Here is a 26,516-nt window from a genome sequence, read left to right on the forward strand (position 1 = left end):
CATCCCACTGACTGTGCCTTCCAGAGCTGCTCAGCAAGCAGCCCGGAGGAGGGAGGCTGCCAGCAGCATGAGAGCTCCCCGAGAGCCCCCCGAGAGCCCCCCGAGAGCTCCCCGAGAGCCCTGCCCAGCCCATCCCAGCATGGATTGCTGTCCCACAGGGAGGGAGGCCAGAGGAGACAGGACCTTGTCTGGACAAACGAGAGCCACACCAGGTGATCACAACAAGGATCTGGGACAATCAAATGCTCTGTCTTCATCCACAGCTCAGGTTTTCCAAGCAGGAAGGCAGGACTGCAGAAATAAGCAGGGGTGGAGGGGAAGGGGTGCAGCTGTGCTTGTGCCTGACACGGCTCAGAGAAGTGCTGACACCCAAAAGGGATTAATACCCCTCAAAGGCAGCTCTACACAGCACAAGTGCTGCTTCTGTGGGTGTTTCACTCCATTAATTTGGGAAAGTGAGGGAGAAAGTGGTCTCTAGAGAGAAAGCTACCCAGCCTCAGCTTCCCTATGAAAGGACTCCAATCCTGGGGTTCCAGAGAACACCAAAGTTGACAATGGAAGGTCAGAATTCTCAAAGAACAAGCAGGAGAGAGCACAGAACTGGCTTTGTATGGGAAAGGAGCTGATCCAGCTGCTGGGCTCACCACCACCACCAGAGCCAGAGAGCAGGACAGGAAGCCTGCTAGGGATGTGGAGGGGCAAAGCTGCTCCTAGTGCCTGAGCACCACAGCTCACAGCAGCAGAGCCTGTTACAGCTTCCTTCCCTCTTGCACAACAACCTAAACCAAAGCCCCAACACATCAAAGCAGAAATTAATCTAAGACACAGGACTCAAATGCAATAATTCACAGGCTCTACCAAAAGAAATGTCTCAAATTCTCTCCATCCAGACCCCAAGTCATTATATTCCAGGAGCACTTAGAGCTCAGAAGAGAATGAACTCCTCTGCCCTGTTTCCCAGTCTGTGCAGGAGCAGCTCATCTTCTGAGCAGTCACTATTGATCAGGGGCATCTTCTCAGAAGCTCCCACATGCTCTGGGCAGGGGAAAGCAGCAGCACCTCTCCCTTTTTGCCATTACACAACAATCACAGCAGTTGTTTATGCAGCCAGGAGCACCTACCTGCTTCCCACTATTTATAAACCAAAAGCCACTGCAGAAACAACTGTGTTTGTGTCACTGCCTGCCCCTCAGCTGATCAAACAGCACTGAGCAGATGAGAAGCACTGGCATGAAGTCAAATAGATAAACTCAGCTCCTGACGCCCCAACTCTGCACTGGAACAGGAGGCCCTGGAGCAATGCACGCTGCCAGCTCTGCTGGGGACTGAACAAAGAGCAGATTTAATATCTTAAAGACTAAACCCACAGATTTCCTGCACGCAAACATACACATGCCCATTGCTGCTATGGTTGTCTCAAACAGGGAAAAGCCCCAAGAAGTACAGCACCTTCATACACTTTCTTCTCAGAGAGGAGTAGATCCTGCCACCCTATTAAGTACTAAATAAATTTAAAAGTTTTTAGGGACTAAGTGTACAAATTTGTTTGAAAATCTGTCACATCCCTGTTGGTTGCTTTGAGCAAAGCTGCTTGTAAAGACATTTGACAAGCAGACAGCTAAATATTAGATTTCTTTATTACTTGGCAGTAGCCAAAAAGGTCTGTAATCGTTTATAAGGGCACAGTTCTCAGGCTGATAAATTACTGTTATTTCTGAATCAACTTACTTTTACTTCAAGAAGAAAAAGAAGAGGTAAAAAGCATGAGGTAAAAAGTTTAAATAAGTGAGATCTCCCCAATTTTGACAAAACACTGCTTTCCTCATTAACAGCTGCTGCTACATGTGAAGGTGTCAGACTTCTTTCTGTCTCTTCTCCAACACCACAGTTGAGCATTTAGCAACAGAAGAAAAACAAGAAAGCCACCATGAAAAGTTGTGACAATTGAGCCTGTGGTGGGTAGTGTGGCTCTCCCTGGGCTCCAGCAATCCCTCACCACATCACTGTGTGCTCTGAGCTGGAGACCACGCCACTCTTACCAGAACAGCCTGGACAAGGAAACAGTGGGGAGCACAGCTGCTTCCAAAACCTGTCACTTACCACATGCTCTGAGGGAAGATATTCAGGTTTTCCTCTATTTTCTTCTCCTCTGACAAAAAAGGCTGTAAATCCCTATGTCCTCAAGTGAGACTGACTTTGATATCCCCTACACAAATACCAAGATGTGTTGTTCAGGTGAACAGAGGTCATCATCTCTCATCTGACCTGCTGGAGCAGCCAAGCACAGCAGACACAGCTCCCCATTAAAAAACAAAGCTATTTCTGCTGCTGTGCTTGATGATCAAAGCTTTTCCCTAAAATAATAAGATCCCAGGGTCTCCAAGACCAGTTTGGTACCAGCTAAGATGGGAAGAAGACCCTTCCCTTTCAGGATGCTTAAGATGGAAGCAAACAGCACACAAGCTTCGTGTCAAATTGATGCACAGCAGCAAGAATGCCTCATTAAAACCTGCAACTAACTTAATCAAGGAGTTCTAATATTCATAACTGAACTTAAAAGCACTACCCTCTGGGATACCAGAGAATTTCCCCTCAAAGACTGTTCACCTCATTGACAGTCGTGTTGCTTTTCATAATCTTGTTCACAAATTCAATCAAGCTCCAGATAAAATCTAATCAAGTTGGACAAGCTGAATTGCAAGGGCTGTCGTTTCAAGTCCTTTAACAGGAGGTCAGCTCAAAGTAAGCCTCTGATGTCCCAGGACTTGAGCAGGATTATTTCATGTAGTTCATTGCTGTAGGCACCAAAGATCATTTTAGCTCCCCAAACTACTTTTAATGCTCACTCTAGTGGAGCATTTGATCTCTAGACAAGCAAGGTTTAGTCTTCGGTCTTTTTTTGCTCAAATCCTCAGTGGTTTCTCCAGGCACAAAAGTGGCTCTCTCAGGTACAGGAAAGAACAGCTATTCACAAAACTTCATTATTATAATTGTTCTTCAGCTGAAGTTTGCCCTTCTGGAAAACTTCACTATCCCTGAGAGCTACTGCTACTCTGGAGACACTGACCATTCCAAAGCAAATGTAAAAGCACCCAGACAGGGCAAAGCATTAAGGAAGACCTCATCATTCACATTTAAGACATGCTGGTCACTTCAGTCTGCCCTCTGGGGACACCCTTTTCCTTTTTCCCTCAACTGAAAAAACAGAATTTAAGTCATAATCAAGATTAAGGTCCTTTGGCTACTCCCCTGCAAACATGTACTAGGAAAAATTTACTACCCCACAAAAATTAAATGAGATAATATTATTATTATTATAATTATTCAATTATTACAATTATTATAATTATTCAATCCAGACTAAAATATTCAAAAACATAACACAACTTATGATCATGAAAATAAAACACTTAACTCTTTTGAATGCTGATATCATGAGAAAAAGATGCTGATATCATAAGAAAAAAAATTATTCAAGTGGTTCTTGGTTCTAAAGTTGACTTTGAATTCCATCCATGGAGCCCAGGAATCACTGGATAACACTTAAATGCCATACATGACCAGTGTGACATGGCAGTGTGACCAGGGTTAAAGCATCTCCAGACATGTGTGGCTGTCACCTGACTGCCCTCCTTGTGTTCACCAAGCACGTAAAAATCCTAATTCAGACTAACAGATCTGATGCAGATTCAAGGCAACTCTCTCTATGAAAGTGGTGTTGACAAAAAAAAAATGCTTTCATAACAATATCAGTCACAAACTTCATTATAACTAAAATCTTAAGAGGAGGACATCCCTTTTTCCCATCATCATAATAACATGGATATTTCATGGATAACAAGGCAATGAATGGTCCCCCACTAGCCAGATTCTGAACACTTGAAAAGCAATTATTTCTCAGCTACTGAACAGATAAACAGAACTACCAAGTTTCCAGCCAGAAGGCCACTCCCCTTCTTCCTCTTGTTCAGCATGTGCAGCTCAGGTCATTTCCCATCCTGATTCCAGCAGGAAGAGCTATTTCAGCCAGTGCCCAGAAATAAGAAACTCAGAAACCCAGACTCACTGGCTGCACTGCATTAAAAAAGCACTTGGAAAAAAGGCCAATGATTAAAGGGAGGCTGCCTTTATCTCCAACACACCAAACATCTGAAAGGATGTTCCCTCCCAGACACTTCAATGTATCCATCCTGGTTCCCTTCCTTTTTTTTTTTTAAGTAAAATGTCTATAAAATAAAAGAAAGTGTTTGTTCATTTAACTGTTTATCCAGTCAGCTTCAAAATTAAAATATTTCTGCCTTGTCTTCAATCCAGGTTGGTCCCTGGTGACCATCTCCAATATTTTACATAACAATATGTCTTTCTAGAAACTAAGCTCTGGGGAAAATGAAGAAGTAAGGACGCTCGAGTGTATTAATCAGGCTGGACACTTCCCCTTGGAATGCAGCACTGGAAAACCATTTCCCTGACAAATGGAAGGGCCTGGGCTGAGCTGCACAGCCCTGTGTCTCCCTTTCAGCCTCATTGCTCTTCCTAAGAGCTACAGCTCTGAAGAGGCTTCAGAATGCAAGAGGGGAGCTTGCAGGGAAGGTGGGGACTGGAGGAATGCTACAGACACCAGCTGAGCTCTGCTGAAGAGATCTGTGCCACTGCTGTGGGGTGACATTCCCACCTCAGACACACAGAACAGCCACCTCCCATTGCACAGGTCACACCCAGGGCACGCTGGTGAGGAGAGATGCACGTCCACCACCAAGGAGAGCATCACAGCACAGAAATCCTCTGCTACAGAAGGGAAAAATTGATCATCTGCCCACGTGGCAGCAAGAGCGGCTCAAGATTGTTAAAGTGATGGAGAGTGTGGGCTTAAGGGTAGAGAGAAAAAAAGAAGAAGCTCTGAAAAGGATGGGTTGATGTTAGCACTTTAAGAGGAATATTCTCTGCTCAGCTACAGTTCAGGTCACAAATTAACCAGAAATAAAATGCTATTACAGACCCTTTCACCAGCAGTCCTGTGGGTTGCTGTATTTGCTCTCAGCATTGTTTCCAACTCCAAACCAGAAAGAAGCCATAAAGGGCAGGAAACAGCTCATCTATAAGCCAAAACCAGAAGTGGGGTTTTTTTCCATGATGGTTTAAAAAAAGCTATGGTTTAGGAAAGCCTATGGAGTCACAAGAAAACAGAAGTCAGCCACCAAACTTTTATTTGGTTCCTGATTTCTGCTTCTTGATTGAGCACTCCAAGACATTCCAAGAAGGAGATTCAACACAAAGCCTGCCACATCCCACACTTCTCCACCCAACTCTTGGTGCTGAAGCACTGTGAAGGCACAGGGACTTTGTTCTGTGCCAGGTTTATGCCAGACCAGGGCTGTAACAATTAATCTGCCATGGATATGCAGTGTTCCATGGATCAGATGTTCAGTCTGGTTCACTGGGCAGCCTCTCCAACACCCTGGTCCCTGCTGGCAGGGCTGCCCCTGTGCATACCCGGCCTGGTTACACTATAACTTAAACCAGACCTGCCTCTCAGCTGGTGTGAAAACCTCTTTCCAGCCTGGCCAGGTCCTTGATTTAATCAATGAGCAGCCCCAGAGTGCAAAATGTTCCAGTCACCCTCCTGGACCATGACCTCAGGAACCACCAACTTCCACTTCACACAGGTGTGATTAAAAGGTCTAAAGCTGCAAATTTTCTTAGGGATGGAAGGGTCACATCAGTGTTAGAATTCCTCTTGCAGGATCTCAGATTTAGGTGCCATTTGCACAAACAAAGACTCAGTGTTAAAATCACAATTTTGCACTATTTCTCTGCTGAGGTCCTGTCGGTAGGTGCCTATCATAAACAAACATCCAAGTTCACAGCCCAAATCTAATTTTAAATCGTGCTCAGTATGTTAGAACACAGTACTATCCATTCCTTTATCTTGTTCAACAAGCAATATAAATGTATTTATTCTGAATGGATGTTGGATGCAGTTTCACCAGCACACACAGGTCTTGGCACTGCAGCACTGATACAGCAGTGCCACTCCATGGGAAATCAGGACCAAAAAAAAGCCTTTAATGTCATTAAAAAGTAAAGGAGATTTTGAGCACAGAGTTACAGAAAATGCTGGTCAGAATCTCCCTCCCCAGAATGTTCAAAAAAGAGATTTGCAACTCTGTAGAGAAGTAGACCCATTTTCCAAAGATCCAGATCACAAGTGCAAACTTTGCAGCAAAGTTTGGGCTCCGTACAACTGTGGGGTTTCCTGGGGTTTCAGTGTACACACAGACAAACCTAAAGTCAATTTGTTTACATGGATTTCTACAACATAAAGATGTTTGGGTTTGGTTGTTTGGGGGTTTCAAAAAGAACTTCAAAACTCTCCTCTAACTTGCAAGGAAAGTGAGTTTTCTCCTGGGCTCTTCGAGTATATCTAAGCACCTGCATGTTGCAAAAAAAATCTAAATAAAAAACCACCAGCAACAACAAAACACTCAAACCACACAGGACTTGAGAACACACAGTTTATCTGCATTATTGGAAAAAAAAAAAAAAACCCAACCCAGTCTTTCCAAACACAGCACAAGGGAGGAAATATTTTTGCAATGCTCCACAGTTCCCAGAAGTGTGACCTCTCCCAGCACCAGCCCCAGCCTGTGCACTGCAGATTGGACAGCACCAAATCCTCCTGCACTTCAGAGATGCAGAAGAGGAAGTGGTGACACTTCAGGCAGCCAAAGCTTTCCTTTTAAGTCCAGGATTGAAAAAAACGCAAGACAGCAGAATTATAAGTTGCTCGATCATAATTCTAGCAGGAAATACTCTGCTCTTATCAGCACTGCTTCAAGCCACCCTTGTTATGCTAATCCAGTAACTTGTGAGGCTGAAGCGCCCTTGATAGAGGACCATTGTGGGAAAACAGTCCTTCAACATTTGTTTTCATAGCAGCTACATCTGGGGAAGGAATTGCTGCAAAGCTTCCACCTCTCAGCAGAACACTTGGCTCAGCTTGGGGGGCAGAAATGCAGAGTCCACTGTGGAAGCTTCAGGTGCTCAGAGCTTCACAGACCCACACCTTGCAATTAGTGCAGCCCAGCCCTGTGCACTGAGCTGTCACCTGGGCATAAAGCAGATTCCACTGCTTGGGACTGCTGCCCCAGCCTGGCCTGGAGTGCCAGCGCTGGCACAGGAGCAGCTCCCGTGTCCCTGTCACACCTGGTCACAGAGAGCAAAGCCCCCATCCTGACATCCTCCAGCTGTTCTGTGAGCACCATCCCTTGCACCACTCACACAATGCTGTCAGGTGCACCAAACACCAACTTTTGTCTAGGAAAAGAGTGAGCCCCACAAGCTAAAAGCAAAAGTTGTGCCTTCTATAGAAGGCACTGACTGCAGTTTGATTTCTCTACTTGTGACAGACTTACCCCTTGCAACTTTTCACTGTGTATTTCCCTGGGAAATTTAAGCCACTTTGGACACTTGCTGTTGATAATGGAGACTTCCCCCACTCCTCCACCCACTAAAAGACAATTCATCTCACAACTGCAATTCTGCATTCTGACAGCATCACATCCTCCCACCGACAGACAGCCTCACCAGTCAGCAGTGCTGCGCCTTTGGCCTTGAAAACCATAAACACACTGCAGCCTTCCTTCAGAGGGGCCACAACACTGCTCACTGAGGCCAAAACTACAAAGAAGCAGAAGGAGGAAGTGTGTCTTCTTTCACATCCCAAACTGGCTGACAGTTCCCCCCTCACAGTGCCATCCTGAGCTATTCTTCCCACCAACTCCTTTTTCTCTTGTCTCTAGCTGGGCATGCTGAGATTCCTGTACCCACTGTGTGTTTCTGTGCCTTACTGCTGCCTTTGCATTAATAACCAGTGCTTTCTATCCACGAGGAATCACAACAAGACAGAAGTGCTACGGCAGAAGAGCCTGATGGGCCAAGCCCGAGGTGTTGCAGAACCACCCAAAAACCTCAAGGGAAAGGTTTCTTCAGCCAAAAGAGCTGCTGTGGCCACAGCCAAAGGGCAGCCAGCACAGCACCTGCTGGAGAACAGAGAGTTCTTCTGCTCACCAGATCCTCACAGGGAGGGACTTGCACCTCTAACCCACAAACCAGGGCCTTTTTCTGTCCTTAATACGTTCACAGCTACTGGCTTTGGGTTACAGGATGAAAACCCAGGAGCACAGACTCTTCAGCCTGCTGCTTTAAGCCTCACATCTCAGGTCTGAAGCACAGCCCACAACATTCAAACTGGAAGTACAAGAAAGGATCGAGCAAAGGAAGGAGAAATCCAATGGACAACAGCCAGCTGCCTCCTCCACTTACTACTGTGCATCATCTACTGCAGCTCTTTGAGGCAACACGGAGCCAGGAGAGAGTCCTGGACTGAAAATTCTTAATTATTATTAAGATTTAAGATGATTTAATCCAGCCTCCTGTACAACATTCAAGCCACAGTCATTCCTGCTATGGACCATCCCCATGGTTGCTCTGACTTTTGGCCTATCATTCAACACACACCTCGTGGTGCCTTGGAATGACCAAGGTTGGTCACTTCCACTAACAACAACACAAACAGCATTTATCAGTCCTGCAGGGAGTACACACACAAACCCAAAAATTAAATTAGGCTACTTGAAAACAGCTGTTAGTGCCAGATCAGCATTCTCAGTAAGAGGTTCCAGAATAACAAATGCAGAAATACATGGCATCACCTTTTCTTGCTGCTGTGGTTCCTGGAACTCATTTTTATCGAATGTACACCAGGAACTGGTGCTTAGTTACTTATTTGCCTGCTGTGTTTACTTTTATTTCGGCGTCTTTCGGCTGACTGCTGCAGCTGGATGGACTTTCAGCCACCTTATCTTGACCAGTGAGCCACATTCCTTGGCTTTGCAGCAACCTTCAGCACTAATACCTGCAGTTACCTTCATGCCTAATTTTGCATTTCCAACCAGCTTTGCTGAAGCACCAAATACCCTGTTACATGTGCAGAGTAGCAATTTGCCTGTTTGGAACATTATCCCAAAGTGGGATTTACCAGTGTGTAAAGCAGAAAAACCCCAGGCTATGTATGAACTCTCCCATAAAGGTTGCCACAAAAGGTATATCACTTTGCATGAATAGTTTTTAGACGTATTTTTAAGCCACGCCACACCAAACATTCAACTTGCACTTGGAATATCTCAGGCTTGAGATCCACCCTTCCCTACAGGGATATTTTCTTTCTGTTCTTAATAGACATGTACTTTAAGCCCCATCTGTGAATGTACTTTGAGTGAGCATCCTAATCAGGAACAAAAACCCTGCTAGCCCGAAGAGCAGCAAAAATGCAATAAAAAGCAGAGAGTCGTGTCCTCCTCAGCAATTCTGTATCACTATTAGTGATCAGGACCCCTTTCCACAAACTCAGCTCTCTAAAAACACCATCACTACAAAAAGCAGTTCAGACAACAACAGAGAGCCAGAGCTGCCCTGGCCGAGCCCATTGGATTAGTGGGGAACATTATCTTGATCCCAACCTGGACAGAAAGCTGGATCTTTGACAAGAGACTTTTCACAGCACTTAAGGGCTGGCAGCAGTTGCCCAGAATTCTTCACCCTTTTAGCAGGTGTTAAAGCTCCTGGGAGAGAGCCAAGCTGTGCTTTTGACTGACTGAAGCAATCGAGCCCTTCCTTACATCACCCAAAGGCTGCCAAGAGTGAGAGCCATTCACTAGAAAGAAATTTTGACCGGCCCCATGATAAGATACCCTGAAGCCACAGACCAAATATCTGCGATAACTCCCGTGTTTTCATGCTGCCTTTTATTGAATGAAAGCAAGTGGTGCATAAACTGCAGAACAAAGTAGGGCAGAGCAGCTGCTCAAACACCCTTAGAAGGCACTCAGTAACTGTTCTCACTTAAATCTATGCAGCATAAAACCAGCTACAACACCACTGGCAGTAAGTGTGTGCAAGCAAAGTGGTTCTCTTTCCTTTATGGGTCTGCAGAAGAACATTACGTGACACTGTCTTCCCTGCAGAAGGAGCTAAAGACAGAGGCTTTTGATTTTGATGGTTCTTCCCATCATCTTTGACAATAAAACAGCTCAGGTTTAAGCTGAAAGAGAGCACAAGCTTGAATGTGTATTGAGAAAGTATTTTAATTTAACTCTGCAGACAGCATTAGGGGGAGAAAATGCAGCACTTTATAGGTTTGTCTTATAACTTTAAGACAAACCTTACCCTCTGCATACAGGAGGATAAGTGTCCATGATTGGGAATTGGAAAAAAAGGAAGGCAAGAGATGGCTGGAATGTGTCCCTGGTGCCTCCAGGGGTTTAATCTCATTAGCTGAGACAATGCAGCCCGTGCACTTGCACCTTGAGATCAGTAACAGGCTCTCTGCAGGCTTTACCTTGCCTTGCTAACGAGGGATTCACCTTCTTAAGGCTTTGTCACATCGGTTTAAGGACACACCACACACGTGAACCTGTGCCCTTCCTCGTCCCCTGCTCTCTGGTGGCATAGCCCCTGCGTGCCACACACACATCACTGTTTACCCTGCTTTGCTCCATGGTAATGAGGGCATTTCCATCTTCCTTTCTGGATTCTTTGTGCCTCCACCCTGTCTGGGTGCCATAATCCTGTTTATGACATGCAGGTTGCTATGGAAGTGATCGTGTTGTCACTAGATTATGCCCTCAGGTGGAAAACATGTAAGGGAAGGCACATGAACAGGTTTTTGCGTACATTTAAAGACATGATAGTGCAATCCCACATGCAATGAGTAGGAGCTTTAGCAGTAGCTTCCAGACACAGAATATGATCATGAGGGATAGCATGGCATCAAGTTTTCATTTGGTTTTCTCCTAACAAATGAGATTTTTTTTATTTTCCTGTCACTGGCTGCCACTATTTAATTTGAGACAGTGCCCTACAGCTGAACAGTACAGCCCCAGCCACTTTCCCAGGCTCCTGAAAATACTTCTGCACTCAAAACCCTGTCTCTGAAAATCAGGGTGAAAGAAGTGGCAAGATCATATAACCAGGCTCCACAACTCCAACTGCCCTTTTGTTGATTACTGTCTTTTACAGAGCACGGATTTGGAGAGCAGGAGCAAGAGAGACAGATTGTCTCAGATCTGACACGCTGGTGAGACGCATGACTAACCCAGGCTGAGCCAGGACGTGCCTGGAATGTGTAACCCCACCTGGGAGCCTTTTCACCAGGGGCACAGGCTGGGGGGGTTATCTGCCTGCTGCCTGGATGGTAAATACATCACAGCAAAGAGTGCAACGAAAGCAGCCTAAAGACCCTGCTTTTGTGAGCAGCTGGGAATCACACGAGGTGCTTTCCTACCTACTGAGACCCCACTCTGCAGCACTGGAAGAGCTTTAGGTCTCTTCTGTGCAAGAACCAGCACCCAAGGGCAGCACTGATGGCCACATGCAGTGCCCAGCACCGTTCCCCCAGCTGAGGGCTCCTGCACACAGCTCCAGCCATCAGCTCACTCCTCTACACCAGCAGAAATCCTGTCCTGGAACACAAAGAGGCCAACCCACAGGTGTACCAAGAACAAGAGCCTTAGTCCAGTATTGTTAAAGTTTTGGCTACAAAAAGAACACACCATTTCCAGTTAACATCAAACTTTTCACCACGTAGCATTTCCTCACCGCAGCGTTAGAGCAGCGCTGTGGTTCCGTTTCACACGTGTCCTGCTCTTCACAGGAAAAAAAATCCTCACTGAGAATAAAGCTGAGGGCAACAGCAGTTTGCAGAAGCTCTCAGAAGCTCTCAGACTGTTTACTATATATAATATAGTTATATATTGTTAGTATATTCATAGCACAAGGCCATGACCACACACTGACCAAGGTCTGAGTGCAGCTACACAGAAAATTTTCGGGATCTCTGTTTTCCCAGGAGACATGACCAGTGACTTGTTGGACGGCAAGGGCATGTCAAAGGCTAGTTGAACACAAACTCAAGGATAAAAGCCTAGTTGATCACATCCTCAAGGATGACAGCCTTGTAGGACTAGCTTTGGTATCAAAGAAATGCTGATGGATGTGTTTGTGAGTAGGAAGCAAAGAACTAAACCGCTGGTGAATCCCAGCTGAAGGCACAGATGTTAGAAAGGAAGCTCAACATTCACTACTTCTGACAAAACAGCAAATTTCACTTTGGCAGAGAAAAAAGAGACATGCCTGGTTTGAACTTGAACCTTGAGGAGCATTCAAAGCCGATCCTGGAAACTGGCTCTTTCTTAGGAGCCTTGTGTTTAATTTATTGCATCACCTAACCAAGACCACCCTTGCTGGAGCCAGCACATGTAAACCAAACCTAATAATCAAGTTAGTGATGAGAGTCCAGCCCATAGGTTACACCTGCAGAACTGCATTTCACCAGTGGTATTTGTCACTGCTGTGGTCCAAGAGGTGCATCTCCTCCCATCAGCAGAGGGTGATCCAGATTTAGCCACAAAAATGAGCTTTGATCTGCAGAGGATATTGAGAGGTGGGTCAACCACAGGCAGAAGATGTCATATCTAGCAAATAGCTAATAAGTGTATTTAGGACAGGAATAGGACAGACAGCCGTGTCTCAGTGCAGCATTTTCTTGAGGACAAAATTAACAGCGATAAAATACTACAGCAGGCAACTGAATTTTAATAGCTGCCAACAAAATCCACACAAAAAAAAGGTTGAAAGGGCACTGCAGAGAGACACACATGACCCAGCCAACAATTGTCTCAGTCAGAATTTCAGATATAAGATACAAGTACAGAGACAAGAAGAGTTAACATGCCAAGGGGGGATTAGGGTGACCAGATCCCCACACCTCCTCATCATCCTCTGCTGGGAGAGGAGGCAAACTCACAGCTTGTCCCTTCCTCCTTCTCCCACAACCTCCACATCACCCGAGGCGAAAGCCAAGCTGTGCTGACAAAAACAGCAGAGCCAGCCTAAACTGTCCAACCTTGTTATTTACACCTCAGCAGAACGCTCCCAGCACCCACAGCCCTTCACAGGGCTGCTCCAAGAGCCCCCTGCCAACGTGGGGACCTTGGAAACCCCTCCCAGGGCACCACACGGAGAGCTCTGTCAACAGCACCTGATGTGCTTTGTGTTCATCATCTCCAGTTTGCCATTTAATGTTGGTGCATTTAAAGTGATGAAGAGCTGGTGTTTGAAGGGGTTTTTAGTTTGCAGCAGGTCAGGCTGGAAAAGCTCAAAAAAACCCCAGCCTCTGCAGTGGTCAAGAGGTTGTCAGTAAAGTACAAAACCTGCCCCAGAACATGGTCTCCAAGACCAGCCAAGAACCTCAGCAGGATATTCACCCAGTTGTACTTACGAGATTGAAAGGCAATTTTAACCTTGTAATTTGCTGCCCCAGGTAATTTGTGTATTCAGGTTGAGCCAACGTTTGTTGTCTAACCTGTAGGAATTTTAAATATATACAGAAATAAGGAAAGGCCAGCAGAGCCAGCATATTTGACCTCAGAGGCCAGGGATGAAGGCCAGTCCTACCCGAGTTCCAGGCACTACTCAGTCTCACAAACCAACAATAAACTCAGACTGTGTGGGGAGGGGATGGGAAGGACAAACAGAAGACAGCAGCCAAATATTGTAATACAAAAAGGCACACAAGAAGTCTTGTAAGGTGGTTTTAAAATAGCACCCTCATCAGAAGTAAAGGCTTCTGTTTAGCTACAGAAGTGTCAAACAAATCATTCCATCCTCACTGGATCTGTGCTTTCCACTAAATCCAGACAGTGAAAGACCCAAAACACAGCTGATCCATTTTTTCCTGCCACCTACTCCAATTGAAACAGTTTCCCTCTTAAGGGAACATGAACATTAATACTTGCCATTGCCTAGCAGTACCTCTGATCACTCTTGTGCTACAGCTCCCATTTTTTCAAGTACAAACTGTTCATTCTAACCTTACTCAAGTTGAAAATCTTAAGGAAAAAAATGTTAAAAAAGGAAACCTATCTCTTCAATCATCTCTGCCTAAGCCCAGTGGCAGCTATCTCCATCCCTAGCCTTTTCCTGGGTCTGTGCCTTTCTCTGGATTGCTTGCACTTGACAGCCTGTCAGTCCAATGCAGAAAGGAGATCCTGTTATCAGGGTCTACCACGGCATTCACAAGGAATGGGAGTACAAGCAGAGATGCAATAGGGTAGAAATAACAAGTCCCTCCCTGAAATCCTTTCATCCTCCCCTCTAGTTCTTCTTTTGCAAAACACAAAAACCCATGAGCATTTCAAAGGTACCAGAAGCAGCACAAGCTTCTCTCAGAAGACCCCAATCATCTCTTGCCGGGGGTCACACACACAGATTAGTTCTGAAAATTACCTTGCTTCCCATTTCAGAAACAAGAAGAGATTACAAAATAATAGAAGTTCACTATTGATTTTCTTCCCCCAGAAGACTCAAAGAAAGTACCTGGTACTTTTCATTGTAGAACAGCCAGCTATTCCCTAACTTCCAAAAAGCAGAATGGGCTCTGTGTGCAATGTCTGCAACTGTTCTTGTGACACTTATTCCAAAAGTGTAATCCCCTCGGGTGCTAAAGGTTTAACACAATATTCTGTATTAAGATAATATTTCCATTAGATTCTCCTTCCTCTTTTCTCTCTTTGAAAGTTACATTATTACACCTCCCAAGGGAAAAAAATATTTATAAGCAGAACAACTCCACCCTTTCCTCCCAGTTCAACACCACAAGGCAAGATTCAGCCAGAGGTCAGTCACAACACACACTCTGCTGCTTCTTTCATTTCTATGCCTTTGCAAAAGGCAAAAACCTGACCTGAGAGGAGTTCACCACATCTGCATCTGCCTAAAAAATCCACGATTTCCACAACTGATGCAGCACAGCTTATTACAGCTGCAAACCTTCCTGGGCTCTGATAATTATAAGCCCATGGCTGGGTGTCTAATTAAAGGAGGAACGAATTAATGAGTTTTACCAAAGGCTTTTGAGTCACCATTATAATTCTCACCCTTAATCGGCTGCAGGACACTCAAAGGACACCGTGAGCAGGATCAGGGGCAGCGAGGGGGGACCAACCACCCCCAGCCGATGCTTCCCCCATCATGTTCCTCTCCAGCATGTCACTGATCAAACCCAGTGGGAAAACCTCTGGGATTTTTTGGACAGCTGAGTACAGAAAGGCTTCCTGAAGCTGCCACAGAGCACAGAGAGTGGCGAGAGGCTGGGCAGAGCGCTGACTCCAGCACTGCCATTCATCCCAGCCCCCACAGCCACGGCTCGCTCCCAGGCTCCCGAGGAGGCAGAATTGAAAACACGTTTTCATTGAAGCACAGCTTGAGTTTCGTGAATTCCATTAATCCCGACTTTCTCAGCATTTCCTGGAGTGAATGCTGTGAAGCTGGGGTGGAAAGGGGATGGGGAGGGCCATGGGTGAGGAGGCAGCAATGCTGGGTCACCCCTCTGACCACGCCAGTCTGAAAACACACCTGAGGCACCTGCAATGCAACAAAGACTCTTCCTAAACAGAATAGGAACCTAAAGAATTCCTAAAGGATATTTATTAAGCACAGGCTTAAGGAGGAAATAAAGTACCAAACTGCCCGAGGCTTCGGAACAGCAACAGCTCCAGGCACAGCCCCAGTGAGAAGCATCACAATTCCAGCAAGCAGCAGAAAGCATCTCCTCAACAGGCTGAGGCATTCTGGCACCTATAGCAAGTGTCAAAATTACCAGTTTATCAGCTACAGGAACCTGAGCACACTGTTGAACTTCAAGAAAGCTCACCCCAGGGGAAAAAAAAGCGATTATAATCAGAGAAAACAGGTAGCATCGAGCAGGTTTTTTCCACGTGTACAGTTGTAACACAATCAACTTTGGAATTATTCAGGCGTGCTAATTAACACCCTATGGATGGCTTTGATACCATTAGCAATACTTTTAATGGCTCTGTCACTGACACCATCTTCCCTTTTTCCCCAACCCCAGCCTGGGCCTTATCTTGAGGAGCATTACATCATCTGCTGCACCAAGGCCCCCTTGTAACAGACACTATTATGCAACTGAAGTGCCTCCATTTGGATTTTGGCGTTATTTTGAATTTCGATGTTGAATAGAAGGCTTGTTTAAATTCCCTGCATGAGCAGCAGCATTTCACAGCCTGAAAAGGGAGTCCGTGCACAGACACCAACACTGGCATAACAACGCGCCTGAATGTGTTACACATTTGTGAAACATCCATTCCCCACATTCCCTTTTCCCCTGCTCCAGGAATAAGTCCCGCATTGTTAGGGCTGATTAGCAATATCTTTCATCCCTAATTTCACACTACAAAGGGCTTTCATGCATATGCACGTGTGGCACCATTCTGAGCCATATCAGCCAGAAAAACCATTTAGGAGTGACCGAGGAAATCAAAATCCGAGGGTGCAGCTCCAGTTTAAGTGAAGGTGAAGGGGAGTGTCAGCTCTTTCCCTGGATGGCTTCAATGCTGCTCTTACCATTGACCAAAAACCGCTCATTTGTTAAAATAATAACTTCAAAGAGGGCTGGCACACACTACATCTGCTGAGGCAAGCAGCCTGATAAGCATGTGAAAGCACACATTATTGCAAATGTTACCCTCACATCCCAGGGCTCTGAGACGGGAATGGCACAAATATCCTGACTGAGCCACACCAACTGCTGTGGCCATGGATTGCACGCTAACCTACTTTTCTTTTTTCTTGCAAGAGAATAGCCTTGCAGCCTTAGCACACAAATGACTACTTTGTGAAAACGTGCACATTTGCAGCCTTACCAAACCCTAAAGCTCACAATTACAAGATCAGACTCCAAAACTATAAGTGGCTCATTACGCAGAAATCTAAAAAAAAAAAAAAAAGTTTGAAATGAAAGCTTTTGCAACATGAAAGTGCTCTGTGTTTTGCTCTTTCTCAGTTTATCTAATACAGAAAAAATAAAAAGAAATAGCATCAGCATGGCTCTGCCCCACAGCCACTATTCACTAGATACCTGGTGACCCTTTCACCATGCAGCAAAAGGAATTTCTGGTTTGAGAATAAATATAATCAATTCCTGGTTTTTCACCACTGCAACACAACAACAGCCACCCCTTGAAGTAGAGGATTTCTAACAGTGATGACTTTTTTATTTTTTCAGACTGTCATATGAATGCATCCCCAGGACTAGAAGTCTTGCATGAACTTGATCCTCCTTGATTTCCGCTCATCTGTCTTGTTAGTCATTGTCATCAGCATAAAACAAAGAACTGATGAGATGACACATCCAGAAAGTGCAGACAGCCTTGCCAAGAGAGGAGCAACAATAACAATTGGATATTGTTATTATTTATTATTATTATTTCCTCAGCATACATCATTAAGTCTCTGTGTATTGTGAGTCTTATTCATGTCTTAAAAGTGAGAAATGAGGTTCAGTACAGTAGGTAATCCTGATATATTCCAAAGTTACTCAGGTCTCATCTGAATCTCAGAGCAAATAAATTCCCAGACATCACATCCCTTCCCCCAGCTATGGGAATCACAGTCAGCTGAAAACAAGCCAAGTTCTCCTACTCGCTCAAGGGGAATGGGAAATCTCACTGTAACTGGTGGAAAAGTCACTACTGAAAGCTAAAACAGAAACAAGAGGAGAGCTGACAGTCACCAAGAGGTTAATGCAAACGAGGTGCTGACTCCCCACCACCCTAAGAAAATTAAGAGTGAGCACCGCCTTATTCACTGCTTGCTTGCAGCCACCCAAGCAAATTCACTTGACATCAAAGACTGTGGAAGGATGACTTCAGGAGAAGCTTTGGCCATCATCTCTGGGCCTTGAGCACTCCCATCCTCACAGGGGCAGGAGTGTCCCCTGGACAGGTCACACCGGGGTGACCCTGCCACAGCACAGCCTTATCATCGAGTCTGGACTTCACCCTTCCATCAGGAACTGCTGCTGGGGGAAGGGGAGCAGGAGAAAAGGTGTAAAATGAGCCTTGTCCTAGGAAAGAGAGGAGAGGAAAACCAAACCAAACAGAAAGAACAGAAAAAAAGACAGAAATTCCAAGGGATTGAAGGGTGCTTGTTCCTCTGACTGTCTGCTCTGAAGACCCATGGCAAGAAACCTGATGGGAAACAAGACCAGAACTTTCCTCTCTCGTACTCAGTAGGTTTCTGTTTACAGGTTCCAAAATAAATATAATCCCAAAATACAAGTAAGAGATCAAGAAGACTTGTGGCACAGCCCCGTAATCCACATTCAGAGCCTTGGGATTAAGTCAGAGAAAGCACCTGACTTCTCACCCTTAATCTCCAGAGTCATGCCTAATGGGATATGTTCTTCTGGGTGAGAATTTCTCACTTTCCCTAATAACAAAAAACAAAGAACACTAAAAATCCACACCAACATCTGCTTTAAACACTGCTTGCTTTATTGGATCGACATTTAAACAAAGGCACTTTGTTAACCTGGAGACCACAGATGTTCCTCTGCTCAAAAAGGCACGAAGGGGAAAAGAGCAAAAAGAGACAAGACATGGTAAGAATGAACTGAATTTGCCTCCCCTTTCTCCAGACTGCTAGAGATCAGGTTTTGCAGAGCAGGAGTCATATGGTGTTACACCCATGTGGATAAAAATGGAGCATTCTCAGGAAGACAAATGTTGTGTAGGTGCAGAAGCACCAGGGTACTGGTGGCTGGCCACCACAACCAGACACGTCTTGAGCTCTGGTTCTGCCCTTCCAGCTGAGACCAGCGCGGTCCCCTCAGGGCACCACATGCTCCATAAATGTGTTTAAGACTGGGAAGCTCACCAGGCTGGGCACCACATTCTTCTCCATACAGGATGAATACTTCTAGGATCCCACCCAGAGGAAGCGAGCGTGGTTTCCATCTCTGTATACTCACCTGCATCTCCTTTCCTCCATGCACCACAAGGTGTTCTGCATTTCTCCAAGACACCTTTCCCCCCTGTGCCCTCTGCTAAAGCCACACATTTAGAACAGTTAGGGTTTTTTGACTAGAGTAAGGTAATTTACAGCCAGCCTTTCCAGAAACTGTCCGTTCTCAGGAGACCATCTGAAAACCTGGCAGCACAGCATGGGTCAGCAAAACAAAGCAAGGCTGCAGACAGAAAGCTGGCAAAGGTGGACTTTTTTCATCTCTGCATACCATATGCTGCTGCATGACTGGATGAATGGTCAACAGAACACATTTTATGTCTACCTCTGGTAAAAATCAGCCATCAAAAATTGCCTTGGTTCTACTTTTTTTGGTTATTCCTTGTGATGCAGCTCCTCAGTAAAGGTTCTTCCAGACCAAAGAAGAGGCAGAGCATAGCACTAGTTTGCTGATAGGAGGCATTACTGCATGGTTACTCATGAGTAAAGGAAAGAGGGAATTTACCAGCAGTTCTTAAAAAAAACCAAACCAACTTCAATTTCATCAGCAAACGTTGGATTCTACTAACAGGGGTCACTTAACCTTTCTGGAAATACGAGCAAACTGGTGCTACAGCAGGAGAGCTGATCAGACCTTGGAAGAGGTCCATCTGTTCTTGAAAGAAAGAAACCTTCAGTCCAACCCCTTCAAGAAAGGCACATTATCCTCTGACTTTGAGCCAACTAGACAAAAACACGTCATCCAACTTGACTAATACACATGTTTCTAATTTACAGAAAGACTCTTGGTTTCAAAATTGAAATAAGATGCCAGTACAGTAGAGGAAGTTCTAAAACAATCTCTATAATCCAAGTTTTTTGGCAGTTTGGACTCCATCATGTTTCTCCAGCCAAGAAATACTTCCAAAGACGACATTAGCTGTTATGTGTAGGAAAACAGCCTCACAGAGCCAGAAAGTACCTGACAGGATTAATTCCTTGCTGAACCTTTGGCTAAGGGTTCAAACGCACATGCCTTGGATCAGAGACTGCCAGCCAAAAAAAGGGAAGGGTCATTGGGCTTACACAGCACCTTTCCCTGCTGGATCCCTTCTCAGCACACGTACAGAGGGAGAAAAAGAACATTACAACACGAAAACACTGACAGATGTATGATAGGAAACTCCTGGGTGACAACACCAAAGAGAGCATCTCAAAGCCAAGGACTAGAGCGTGTCCCTGCTCTTATCACTGCCTCCTCCAGCACGACTCTGCATCTTAATTGGTGTGAATCAATCATCAGTCATCTTCCATGGCACAAACAGCTGCCATTACACCTACTAACCATGCATCTGCAGCTCTGACTCGTACTGAGAAGGCACGAAGCAGGGCAAGGGAAGACTTCCAAAGATGCTGGAGAATTTTTCTTTATTTGAGCCTGACTCACACATAACCTATGCATTTACACAGGTTTGTGTCAACATCGCCAGTTTCCAGCAATGAAGAAAAAGCAGAAACTCCAAAGTGTCTGTGGCTTAGCTTTTACAGCCTCTTTTCTCCTTCCCTGCTCACAGAGCTTTCCTCAGCCCACAGTCAGCCTCCAGAGCTGAAGTGCTGTAGTCTCCTCTTCTGTCAGTACACAGACACCCTGACTGGAGCAGATATCCCCTGACCTGTTGCTGTGCTGAATTACAAAGCTATTCAGCTTTTCTCTTTCTTTCCAGCACCTGACCTCCACACTACCTCAAGGCTCTTAACCAACTCTGCCCTGAGAAAGAAAGTGAATTCAATGCCATGAAGCTAAGTCAGTCACAAGTAGGAGTACTTACACTGCTAAATAAATTAAACCAGTGACAGCAGCAGTCTCTGGACCATCTCCCTGGGCCAATCAACTGAACTGGAAAATAAATGGACAGTACTGGTAAGGTCATCACGATTTGATCAGCAGCAAGAGGCAGGGAGACCTGAACTGGTGTTAGCAGGATGCTGTCAGGAGGAACAGGCGCTCTGCTCCATTTTTACATTCCCCTCGCTCTAGAATTTGTGACTCACTACACAATGAAAAGGCTTTGCAGAGCACTGCAGTATGACTCAGATGAGAACACAGCCAGAACAAAGCTGTTCATATCAAGATATTTTCAACCCCAATGATTCACGGGAGGATTAGGAAAAGAACCGGTCTGATAAGATCCTCTGTAGGGAGGACTATGGAGCAAGTCCTGCAAGCAGCACACGAAGGCAGCTGTGGTAGGACTCACCAGCATACCAAACCCCTGCAGAAGAAGGATCACAACCTTCATCCTACATGGAGATTCACCTCAATTCCCCCAGAAAAACAACTGCTTGTACTGCTTCTCGTGGCAGAAGCAGAGCATCTGAAGGACATCAAGATACACATACATTTTTAAACAATCTAGTCCAGAGGGGAAGGATCTGTTCTGCTCCTCCACACTCACACACACTGGTCTAAGCTAATGCAACAAGATATGCTGTGGGAGGAGATAAAGAGTAAAGTAATACCAAGAGAGAGTGTTTTAGAGCCCGGCTCAGGTGATGGAGGTATGCAGCCAAAACCTGCAGCTGCACTGATCTCAGGCCTTGGCAGCAGCACTGCCATGAGCATTTCTCATGCTCTCAGACAAAAGGAGGAAGCCCCGGTGGGCTGGTGCACAATGGCTGCAGCCGCCCTGAGCCAGCCCAGCGCCGCTGCCGCCCTGGCCAAGGGGCTGCTTGGGACAGAGCAGCAGAGGCAGCCTTTGGATCCACATCCTGCTAGACATTCCCCACCACCCAGGGTCCCAGAAGACTTAACAAAGACCTAGACTTCAAAGAGTGGCAGGGTGTGTTTATCTGCCCACCTTCAGGGAGGTTTCAGATCTGCTGCTTCAGGGGAATAGCGGCTTGGCGTTACACTAATCCTCTGGGCAGAGGTGCAAAGCCTCTTCAGGCACAGCCTCCTCACCTGCAGCAGCACATGGCACTGCAACGAGTGACAGGACAACGTGCAAAGCCACTGCATCCCACTTCTGGCTGGAGTGGAGTGCTCAGTTGATGCACAGTTTCAAACCCTGGCGTCGAAACACGAGCACGAGAAACAGGTGGCATTTACTAGAAGGCTACTAAAGAAAAGAGTTTTATAAGGAAAGTGCTGCTTTCCCATGGTCATGGGTTGGGAAATCTTTTCTAGAGAAGCAGTGAAGAATCAGAAAGGGTACATTTCCTCAAGACACATCAGCTGAGCCCAGCTGTATGGCTATTTAGGACAACAGTCCAGCTGCCTGGTGAGCTGGAGCCACATAGTTGAGCAAAGGTAATCCTTAATCCTTCCCTACTGCAGCCAGGGACACCCTGCCCTTACCTGTCCCCATAAACTCCATCCAGCACCCCCCACTGACCCCTCCTCAGCCCCTGGGGAAATCAAATGCAGTGTGTAGTGTAACAGTTCATACTTAAGAATCAGAGTAGCAATCACTAATGGAACAGGAAACAAAAACATACACGATTTGCGCCAGTGAAACCTACAAAGTAAATAAGCCAATGTTAAAATTGAAAAATGGACTTCCTAGTTTTGAGGATGTATATGATCTCACCTGTTAAATATGAAAGGTTCCTAAAGATAAGGGAACACAATGCCAGCACAGGCTGCAAACAGAGCAAAAGGTGCAAATTCATAAAAAAAAATCTAGAATTCAACCCAAAAGGCCTTGAGAAGCATTTAGAGCACAAGAGAGCATTTAGCATTACAGTTCCCAGTGCTGGATTAAGTTTCCCCGTTTCACTGCGTTAGAATTAATCTGTGTGCCTGAGAACTCCAGAGTCAACTTGCAGAGCCACAGCAGCGTGGTTACATAAGCACAGCACTGATGGCACAGGCTGCAGTGCTGGAGCCTGCCTGCTACCCCTCACCAACACCAAAACCAGCAAAGCTGCTGCTGCCCACAGCGTGCTCTTGATGACAGACGCCTCAGTGATGCAGACATTCGAGTTTGGATTTGATGTTTTCTTGCAAGCTGATGTTAAGACTTAAATGCCATTGACTGCTGGGCAAGAAGTCCTTAATGTCATCAGGGGAGGGGAGGCAGCTACACAGGAGAACAGCAGAAGGCTTTAAGTGGGAATATGATTACTGTAGAAAAATTATCTGACAAACACAACCCTCGATTATTGCTAGGAATGCTTTTAAGCAATTTAAGTGAAAACTGGTACATCTGCTGTCTATTCAAAAGGTCACCCAGTGCTTATTCCATGATAACACACTCCCAAGAAGATCTTTCAATGAACTCTTAACTTCTGATCTCCAGGATCACATATCCCTTGTTTTAAAGGCAGCTACCCTCTGAGGTCATGGAAATACAGTTCAGCTGCTGTGCAGCGTTACATCTGCATGTGGCCATCTTGAACTCTGCTAAGCCAAGGGAACTAAAACAAATTAACAAATTGAAGCCTCAAAATACAAAGTTACTCAAAAGTCCCTTTGATTTACTGATCTAAAGATGTTTTTTTGCATCTACCCATGGCTCTTTAAATACATCTCTCACATTTTGCTCTAGCTGCAGTCCTCAGACCTGTTCATCTGTTTAGAACAAAAAGCCAAAACACACTGCTTCCTAAAGTATTTCTAATACCTTCTACTTCTAGGATAAACAAGAACTGCTTAGATGCTTTAGCCTTCATGCCTGTGTGCATGGTAGCAGGCTGTGTATGTAGGACACTGCAAGTATATTCAGAAAAGCAAAATGGTGTTTTGAAAACCAGAGACCGTGGCAAAACGAGGCAGCAGAGTCACTGCAGCTCTGTTCCAAGATGACAGCAGAGAACACAGATGTTGGAGCACACAGATTCACTCCACAATCATTTTAATTACATGCCTAGCCAACCAAGCACAGGATACAGGCTAAGCAGGCTAAAAAAAAAAAAAATAAAAAAAAAAGGCAAGCCGCACACAAGTATTCTGCGAGCATCCTCCTGTGCACTCGGTGCTAACGCCGCTCTCGTGCATTAAGTCATCTGTTTTCCAGCAGGCAGGCAGCCGCTTTTGGAAAGGCACTACTGGCCTCGCTGCGGGCTGGCGGCATCGCCGGGGATGCCAGCGGAGCCTGCACAGGGCTGTCACAGCCCCCGGGGGCACCGGGCCGGGACCGGCGGGCACCCGGCAGGGCCGGCTCCTGCCCCCTCCGGGGCACGGCGCGGTGTGGCTCGGCGGGCACGCTGCGATTCGGCCGAAGGTTGAGCACGCTGATCCTGGAGGGCTTTTCCAACCTCAGTGATTCCATCGGTCTGTAATTTCACCTTCTCCCCGAGGAGCTGCTGCTCCGGGCAGCTCGGGGTCTCTGCCCATCCCGCCGGGGGCGGTGACCGCCCGCCCCGGGGATGCGGGACCCCGCACTGCCCCCCGTGCGGCGGCCACGGAGCACGCAGCACCCACGGACACCCACCCGGGGAGCCCCAGCGGGGGCCGCACGCCCCCTCCTCCTCCTCCTCCTCCTCCTCCTCCTCCTCCCTGCAGGCGCTGAGCCCCGCTGCCCCGCACGCAGCCCCGGCAGACCCACCTGCTGGTACTCGGCGTCGTGCGGTCGGAAGTCGGCGGCGGTGAGCTCCCAGCGCAGGCTGAGGTGCGGCAGGCGGTGCAGCAGGCTCACCCACCAGGGCGGCGAGTAGCTCACCCCCGCCATGCCCGCGCCTGCCTCACCCCGACCCGCCGGCCATGGAGCGCCGCCCGCCTCACCCGCGCCGCGGCCGCCGGCCCCGCATGGCCGGGCGTCCCCCCCGCCCTCTCGCCGTCCCTCCGCCCGCTCCCGCTCCCTCTTTGTTCGCCGAGAGGCTCCGCCGCCCGCCCCGGCGCCGCCCGCCCGCTCCCATTGGCGCTGCCGCGGCCGCCCCGCCCCGGCCCGGCCCCGCTCGGCTCCCCCGGGAGCGGGGGTCGTGCCGGGCCCCCCGCCCAGCCGCGGCGCTGCGCTCGTGTTCAGACACATCGCTGCGATTCGCACCCGGACGGAGCAACAGCGGAAGGTGCGCTGTGGGTTTAGCCCAAAAGCCAGCGCGGTACGAGCGATCTGTGCCGCGCCAAGCGGGAAAGGCGGTCATAAAGTCACTTGTTGTTGGTTCCTCTCGAGTCTGCCTCAGCCCCCATCCTAAGGTGCAGAGGTAAGTTTGCCCTGCCAGAACTCACAGCTCACAGAGGCAGAATGTCATCCAGCACTCCCTTGGCTGGGCACTGACATGGCAATGGGAGCACAGGTGAACGTGAAGGAAACACCTCTCACTGCGTGAAGGAAAGAATAATAAAATAATGATTTGAACAAAGTCTTGGAATCTCTCAGAATACCTCAAAAATGTGCAGGCACTTGAGGACATAGTTAATAGTGAGTATGGTCGTGGTGCCAGGTGATGGTTGGACTTGGTGATCTTGGAGGTCTTTCCCAGCCTTGATGACTCCGTGGCTCTGTGGTGCTGGGCACAGGGCCACGTGTGGCAGAGGGTGGGTGTCCAACCCAGCATCAAACCACATCCCCACCCCTCACACCAGCACCTCTCTCCAAAGTAACCCCAGCCACTGTGCATGTCCCAGCCCCTGGTGCCACTGATGCCTTCAGCAGCTGATGCACTTGTTCCCTAGCACTGACTGCCCCAGCCTGGCTTGCTTTGCACAAAACTCACAGGGAGATTTCTAGAGGCACCCAGGTGTCTAAAGAAATGGATGAGCCTCTGGTGTGATTTCCAAGTGTGCCCTCCACCTGTCCCACAGGGACTTGCAGTGCTGTGGTTCAGCTTCCACCCCTCTCTCTGCAGGCAAAGGTTTGGCCTCACCCTCACCCTGACCCAAAGCCAGCGTGTTGCTTCATCACCTTGAAGGGGCCTACAACTCTCAGCTTGTTTTGATGACAGCATAAATCTCAGCCATGAATTAAATACCTGAATATTTCAGCAATGACAGGATCTAACTGCACAACACAATGGAGCTGTGCATTGGTGGGCTCCCCACAGAGCCACTCACACACCACTTCCCCAAGGATTAGACTCTGACCCAATGGGAAAGGATTTTCCTTTCTTTCTAAACAGAACAGAAAGTATTTTTAGGTAAAAGGTAAAAAAGATGAGTATCCTTTCTCAGGGGATCAGCTCAGGAACAAGTACATAATATTCTGGATAAAGCCAGGATAGTGAGGTAAAATAGAAAAGATAACAATAAGCAGCAGCAATCCCAAATTCATTCACTTTGTTACAAAGATTGCACTGCTCCTGTTGCAACTGAAACATATAAAAATATTTGCTGCTTTCTTTTAAAAGGAATAGAATGAATAATTTAATTCTTGCTGTAAGTACGCAGTGTAGCCCGGCATTAATGCAGGAGCTCCTAAACTCAGCTGGTCCATTCAGACCATGCTCCATCCCTGTGTCCCCAGCCCAGCCCTGCTGCAGCACACCTCACCCACTGCTGATTGCTCAAAGCATTGTCTTTTAAATACCACTCAACATAATTTGGAGTTGGCAAGGGAAAAAAGGACCATCCAGCCCTCTAACAGACCTCAAGCAAATGATTTCCAGGTCTTGCAGGCTTGAGAAACTCTCATCTGTTTGGAATTAGAAACAGTGATGGCCCATGAAAACTTAGAAAATATTGGAGTGCTGGAAAAAAAAGGGTAACACCAACAGTT

General features: G+C 46.8%; 1 protein-coding gene across 2 annotated transcripts in view; it reads right to left on the reverse strand.

Annotated features, from left to right (window-relative positions):
* Positions 1-24,660, reverse strand: part of TTYH3 (tweety family member 3) — a 74,872-nt gene extending 50,212 nt beyond the window's left edge. For both annotated transcript variants that reach the window (XM_063413956.1, XM_063413955.1), the window contains exon 1: positions 24,411-24,660. In XM_063413956.1, coding sequence (XP_063270026.1) covers positions 24,411-24,533 — 123 coding nt within the window. In that variant the 5' untranslated portion in view covers positions 24,534-24,660. The remainder of the gene's footprint in view (positions 1-24,410) is intronic.
* Positions 24,661-26,516: the final 1,856 nt, after the last annotated feature.

The sequence above is a fragment of the Prinia subflava genome, chromosome 17, assembly GCF_021018805.1.
Source record: "Prinia subflava isolate CZ2003 ecotype Zambia chromosome 17, Cam_Psub_1.2, whole genome shotgun sequence".
Taxonomy (NCBI): domain Eukaryota; kingdom Metazoa; phylum Chordata; class Aves; order Passeriformes; family Cisticolidae; genus Prinia; species Prinia subflava.